The sequence below is a fragment of the Diabrotica undecimpunctata genome, chromosome 2 (assembly GCF_040954645.1).
Source record: "Diabrotica undecimpunctata isolate CICGRU chromosome 2, icDiaUnde3, whole genome shotgun sequence".
In the NCBI taxonomy this organism is placed as follows: domain Eukaryota; kingdom Metazoa; phylum Arthropoda; class Insecta; order Coleoptera; family Chrysomelidae; genus Diabrotica; species Diabrotica undecimpunctata.
Genome location: NC_092804.1, coordinates 83,040,809 through 83,048,346, shown reverse-complemented (window position 1 = coordinate 83,048,346; position 7,538 = coordinate 83,040,809). Strand labels below are relative to the sequence as shown.

Sequence of the window (7,538 nt, the reverse complement as noted above, 5' to 3'; positions counted from 1 at the left end):
TTCCTTATGTGTTGTTTCTTCAATGTCCAAGCTTCCATTCCGTATAGTAAGATAGAAAATATGTAACATCTTAGAGCCCTCAATCTGAGATGCAACTGAAGGTCCCTGTTGGTAAGCATTGTCTTCATTTTCACCATACCAAACGGCAACCATAACACAACAAAAACATCAAATTAAATTTTTAGCAGAAAGAGGTTCAAAGCAAGTAAACAAAATTACTTCTGGAGAGAAGGGCGTACTGGTCACTACCTGTATGATTGTCAGTGCAGCGGGAAATTGGCTTCCTCCAGCAATGGTTTTCATTGATGAAGTGACCAGACAACAAAAAGACGAAGAAAAAAAGGAAAGTGCATGATAGCAACTGATACGCCCGAAGAAATGGAGATTGAAGAACAATTTTTAAAAAGGCAAGAGAAATTGGAAAAATAGAAGCAAAGAATCATTAGAAAATTTGTAAAACCAGTGAAGAGAGAAAAGAATAAAAAACGAAGCAAATCACAATACCAACACGAAACTTCAGAGGATGAGTCTAGTTTAGACCTCTCCACAGATGATAACTACGCAGATATCTCAGATGAATTGGAGGAAAATGACTGTATAGAATTGCTTTTACGTACATTAGATAGACCACCAGAGAGCAATGACTTCATCTTAGTTCAATTTGAAACAAAAGAATCCGATATTTACTACGTAGGTAAAGTTGTAAAGGAAGGTCTGCAGGAAACAGAAATAAGTTTCCTATGCAAACTAATTAATCAAGAGAAGTTTCCTTGGTCCCAAACGCAAATATTAAGGCCATATTACGTCAACCAAACGTTTTTGGTCAAACGAAAAGGCAAAATTCACATTTGATTTTCAAACTAAATTTTGGCTTATAAATTTACGATGAGTTTAATGTATTGCAATTATTTGAGCAGTGATGTGTTTTCCGTTTAATTTTTTTAGTTAAAGTAATTAAATTTGCCCTTATCAAATATATATGTTCAGTTACCCCTTAATTATTTTTAATGAAATATAATTATGTTACTTTTGTTTTTTCCTCTTTGTATTTCTTAGTACATTCAAAAATATAGTAATATCTGTTGTAACAGTGTTAATTTTCTACCTGGGTGATACAATGTACTATTGCCTTACTCTTGAACACACCATGTTTCAGTCTTGTTAATTTGCTCAATGTCGTTAATTTGCTGAACTATTAGGAGTTTAAACTAGTGTTAAATATGTATTATATAAGGCTTAGTCCATTTCAGATAATTCATTGATGAAATTTTGTGAATACAAATAAATTATCCCACCGTTGAGCACTTTCCCCTATTCTAAAAAAATAGTATGTATTATATAAATAGAAGATCTGAGTAATAGGCATGCGTATTACAATGCAATCGTCTCGGTCATGCGTGAGATTGATTCGAATACGTGCAAAAATTTACAGGCATTCCGAGCGATAGAAAGTATTCAAAAGTACTTCAAAATTATTTAAAGGGTTTAAATATACTTTAAATATAATTATATAAAGGCTTTAGTTGTACATAGGAAAACTTTATTTTTTTTTACAACCTAAAAAGCAGGAAAACCCGCATAAATACAACACAAAATCACAAACACTATTAGGTCCCTTTTTAGTGTTATCTTTTTCTGAACGAGATCTACTTTCGGCAGGATCGAGAACTTCTATGTATGAATTGTTTTGGTTTGTTCTGTGCCCAACCTTTAAGTCATAATCTTTTGGTAGATACATCTTTATACGATCCGTGGTTATTTGGTTATAGCGAGATGGAAGATGAGTTACTGGTGAGATATAACTAGAGGAACTTCGCCGGTAGTTACTCGAAGACACCTCGATGGGTTCCAAATATTCATGATTAGCAGGATAAACATGAACCTTCGTCTCCTTCCTTCTTGCTATAGGATTAAGGTGGAATGTATAATATTTTGATGAAGTGCGATTTTCGTTTGTGTTTAAAGAATCATCAGCTACATTGATAGTATTTATAAAAGAATTTTCGAATAAATGTCCCTCGTCCGTTTCTTTTACATTATCTAATAATAAATCCCCAGCTAAATTATAATCTTGACTTTCAGTATGAGTGTTAGTTTCACAATCTTCTTCTGTTAGAGCTAGCTTGCTTTTTGATAGAGATCCAAGGGTAACTTTAGTACAGTTAATAACACTTAATAATGTTTTCTTCTCATAATCAGTAAGTTCAGCACTAACCTCTTGATCAGAGAATGCCTGAAAAATACAAAAAAAATTAAATTAAATACAGAAACGGAAAGATTAAACGACCCAAAATAAAAAAAAATAAATATAGAAGATGTGGCTTTACGATTATGCAGCACGGCCTAATATTTATGGCCCCAAATAAGATTGAAACGATATGGCTTGAAAAAAGAATAAAATAAAACTATTTCTAAAATCCAAATCAGTATTTATATCTGCATCCATATATACAGTATAGGTAAAAGTTTATGGTCGGTATGGACCTTACGTAAGATGGAGTGAGAAACACCTGTTTAAAAAGAGAGAGGTATATTAGGTCCGCCCTTTATATTGTCGAAAATGCATTAGTGGAAATAATATAAAAGAGGAAGTTCAACGTTGCCAAACCTATTGGTTTTATTTGACCTGTTGTTTCGGAAATCGTTTTATATAAATAAAATTTATTCATGTTTCGTATTTTAAGTACGATTTCCGATTTGGAAATTTAAACATCAAAATAAGCTTATTTTAAAGTCACATTGTGCCTTATTCCCAATAAAAATAATAAACTGCATTATGACGCTACAATAAAAAAGCTTCATACAAAATTTTTTGGCAACATCGCGGTTGATTTTAAAACTGTGGTAACGAGTAGAGGTGGGTCGTTGACGTTTTTATCGTTAACGCAACTGAACCGTTTTTCGTAAACAAGTAACTATAGTTAAATTATTCTCAAACTAGTTGATTGTTTAACAGTAGTTTTCAGTAAGAGAGTACATAAACAAACATATTGGCTATTATCGTTAATGTGTATATGTATTGAAGTGAAAGAAACTAATGAAGGATATATTTATTATAACTTGAAAAATAAATTAAACAATACAAATAGTAAATCGTACTTACATTTACATTACACGTTATTATTACATCGCGAATGGTCTTAATTGACATATAAAAACATAGGTTTTTCCACTTTACTTGTTGTTAACCGTGTTCTTCTTTTATTTAAAATTAAACCAGATTTTGAACAGGTGTTCACAAGGAACAGATGGCTACAATATTACAATATTTTATGAATATAGTGGTTAAGTTAGGATATACATGGCGATGGTTTTTCCAACACTGTAATGGACAGTTCCAATCTCCGTTCGAATTTTTTCTGGGTAATATATCATCAGACAAATACATGTCGACTTCTTATATAGCTCTCGATACAGGTGTACGTTTAGATGGGTCATGTCCAATTAATTCATCAAAAATATACCACTTAAGTCATTTTTATCGGTTTCTTTTTCTTGTACTGGTTGATTTTTAATAGTACAATCTTCTTTTTCTTTAATTATAGAAGTAACCAGCTTCCTAACTCTTTCTTAACGCTTCTTAACACAAAAATTGTGTAGGTATATTAGTAACATCAGAACTGAGTAAGTATGTGACCAATTTCGTACCAGTCTCGGATAGAATAATATTACTCCAAATAAATACTCAACCATTTAAAACTAACCTACTTTAAATCTATGCCCTGACTGCAGATAGTGAATATGACGATGAAGTCGAGAAGTTGTATGATCAGATCCAAGACATCTACAGAAACTTAATAAACACGAAATTTTATATATTATAGGCGACTTCAACGCAAAAATTGGGGAAGGTCGACCAGGTCAGACTGTAGGTCCTTATGGTTTAGGTTAGGGCAACTAACGATAGAGGACAGAGATTGTATGAATTTTGTAAAGAAAACGATATGATCATAATATTGTTCTGAAGCTATTTTCTTGTGGCATTTTAAATTAATTTATATTTAAATGGGAATAAGCCACAATTAAAGGTTAAAATACGTTTATTGACGTTTCAATTTCCACTTCGGAAATCGTTCTCAAAATACAAACGTTAGTAAATCAAACAAATTTTGTTTTTTGTTACTTAGTGAAAAATTCTCCTAATAATTTAATTTTATCTGACTCATCTATATTGACAATTCAGACATACCTTATACATTTTAAAGTAGACGACTTTAAAATGATATTGCCAATATTGTTGAGTTGCGTTCCTGGGACGACTTTACTTATAAGATAGTTCATTCCATTACATGAAATCAACTTTAACTTGAGAATATCCGTCAGAAAAAATCATAACATGTAATTCGTCTTTAAAAAGACAAATACATGCCATGATGACAGTAAAATTCTCCTGTTAGTGATTCCATAGTAAATTATGAGGGAAAAACCAGGAAAAAACCTCATAATACTATCCCGGCATGGTAAGTATTTGATCGTGCATTTAGTTTACCTTCAATAAACACCAAGTTCCGATTTTATATGTTTGTTATTTAAAAAACATAAATGATGTATTCTCTATATGTTACTGACTTACCAATACTGGTATTTTCCTTTTAATAACTTCCTCTTTCAATATGGGTAACCAGATCCTACTACATTCTGCCGAGGAATTCGCGACACAATTGGTCTCATTTATCATAATTAGAGCCGCTTCTTTGATTTTTCTCTTTCTACCATCCGTTTCTTTTAGGACTATATTTGAATCATTCCATTGAACCCTATGTTCATTATCCCATGCGTGTTTACAGATTTGAGATCTATCAAATTCTCTATTTTTAATATAGGATTGATGTTCACTTATTCTAACATTTAATGGTCTTGATGTTTCACCTAAATAAAACTGATCGCATTCACAAAGTATTTTATAAATGCAATTCTTTGTCCTTTCTTGTTCATTGTTAGGTTTGGTTTTGAAAAAGATAGATCTCAACGTGTTTGTTGTTTTAAATGTTGTTGAAATGTTGAATTTATTTCCTATCCTTTTAAGCTTTTCCGATAATCCTTTTATATATGGTATTGTTATTTTCCCCGTATTATTCCTTGCATATGCTGTAGGATCTCGTTCTAAGTTCTTTTGTTCTATTCGATCGATTGTTGAAAATTCCTTATTTATAAACAATAAAGGATAATAATTTTTTAATAAAACAGATGTTAACAAATGTTTTTCCTCCAAGAACGAATTTTCGTTAGAACAAGTAATTTTGGCTCTATCGTATAAGGATTTAATAATTCCCTTTTTAATATTAATATTGTGATTTGATTTGAAATTTAAATATCTGTTGGTGTGTGTTGGTTTTCTATACACCTGAGTTTCATATCCAGTATCGTTCTTAGAGATTAAAACATCCAGAAAAGGTAATGTGTTATTATATTCCTTTTCCATGGTAAATGTTATTGTCTCTTCTTTATCGTTTATATCATTTAGGAATGTGTCCAACAACTCTGATCCATGAGGCCATATTGAGAATACATCATCTACATACCTCCACCATACTGAGGGTTTTAAATTTTGTTTAGAAATAATATAGATGAGTATATATATAATATATATAATAATATCAATATAGATGAGTCAGATAAAATTAAATTATTAGAAGAATTTTTCACTAAGTAACAAAAAACAAAATTTGTTTAATTTACTAATGTTTGTATTTTGAGAACGATTTCCGAAGTGGAAATTGAAACGTCAATAAACGTATTTTAACCTTTAATTGTGGCTTATTCCCATTTAAATATAAATTGATATGATCATTGCAAACACCTGGTATAAACTACCCAAGCGACGACTATACACTTGGAAAGCCCCATTTGATGATGGCAATAACCCCGAGTCTTCAAGAAATCAAATAGACTATATACTTGTAAATGAGCGTTTCCGAAATGCCGTCAAAAAAGTCACTACATTTCCTGGGGCAGATATTGGATCTGATCATCAACCACTTGTAGTAGATATTAAACTAAGGTTAAAACGAATTCAGCGACAAAAACCAATGTACTCAACTTTGACGATATAAACATAAAACATAACATTAAAAAAGAATTTAACAATAGAATAAAAAACATCGGAGAACAACCAGAAGATCCAGAAGAACGATGGAGTGAATTTAAAAACCAAGGATTATAGAAAAAAACCTAATGACCAAAAATAAATAGATGACAGACGACTTCTTGAAATTAATGGAACAACGTCGACCTCACTGAACTGCCCTTCAAGTATTTTTGGCCACTCATTGTACTTGTTATTTCTTCAAAAGGCCGTAAAATTTGGAAAAGTTGAGAACAAATAATCCAGTCTTCATTATTTAGATTTGGCAAGTCTATATTAACTAATACCAATGTGAAACGGATTGCCTCTTCTAACTCGGTCATTCTTTTTAACATGTAATAGGTGAAGTTTCCACGTCTTGGATTGGCCGTTTGGGAACTTTATTATGTTGTAATTTATACTTTAAAAGCTTTTCTGGAAATAAGGTACTTTTTTTGAAATGTGTTTTTTTGTCGAAATGTATAAAAAACGACTTTTTTTATTTTATCTATTTATACACGATAACATGTGTCCTTCACCAATAAATTTAACGTATGAGCAAAACAATTTAAATGTTTTCATCCCAAAACATCTTTAATAGCTTTGACCATATTTGAGGCATTATCAGTTTGCTCAGTTTTGATATAACATTCCTAAAGTAATGAACCTGACAAAGTTTTTCTTGTTTTCAGTTTATATCCAGTAATCCACCTTGCAAACTTTTTAAAAGCTCTTTCTTCAACTATGGAAAACGGATGAAACGAGTCTTTGCATAGGTTTAGTAAATCCATATATATTTGTATCATTTGTTCTAAACTAATCTTTTTATTAATGGAAGTATCCATCACCTTTTGACACTTGGTTGGCGGTGGCAGTATGTCAGTACTTGTAGTAGAAGTAGTCGGAACGGACAGAAATGCATCAGAAGTTTTAATCATTGCAATATTCAGAAAGTGGAGCATAAAAGCTGCATCTTCTACAAATGTGCATTTTTTGAAAATAAAATTATTATTCTTATACTAGGTAAACAATTTTTAAATAAATCCTTTGACAAACTATCAATAAAGATTTGAAATCGCAAATGCAGATTAATCGAAAATCGAAACTCATTCATTAATCAGAATACCTAGTTATTTTATTTTCAACGTCAACCGATCGCCCGACTGTCCACCGGCCCGAAAGAGTCGCATGTTATTTTTAGTTTTGTAGTAGTCTCTCAGATCATCTAATCGTCCTCGTCGACGTAAAGTGTTCGTTGCTCCTGTGTTTACGTCTACACAAAACGTAGTTTTTTTGAATCAACCATCAACTAGTTGGCTTTCCAGTGAGAAACCGCAGATTCGTTGACGACAAATAAGGATTTAAAATGCAGGGATTTTCTGATAAAAATAAGGCTAAAAAACAAAAGAAAGAGTTAAGAAGCGGGTTACTTTTATAATTAAAGAAAAAGAAGATTGTACTATTGAAAATCAAC

General features: G+C 31.4%; 1 protein-coding gene across 2 annotated transcripts in view; it reads right to left on the bottom strand.

Moving 5' to 3' along the window:
• Positions 1 to 1,518: 1,518 nt before the first annotated feature.
• The window catches only part of LOC140433364 (uncharacterized), a 43,728-nt gene continuing 37,708 nt past the window's right edge, over positions 1,519 to 7,538 (bottom strand). For both annotated transcript variants that reach the window (XM_072521387.1, XM_072521386.1), the window contains exon 3: positions 1,519 to 2,233. In XM_072521387.1, coding sequence (XP_072377488.1) covers positions 1,541 to 2,233 — 693 coding nt within the window. In that variant the 3' untranslated portion in view covers positions 1,519 to 1,540. The remainder of the gene's footprint in view (positions 2,234 to 7,538) is intronic.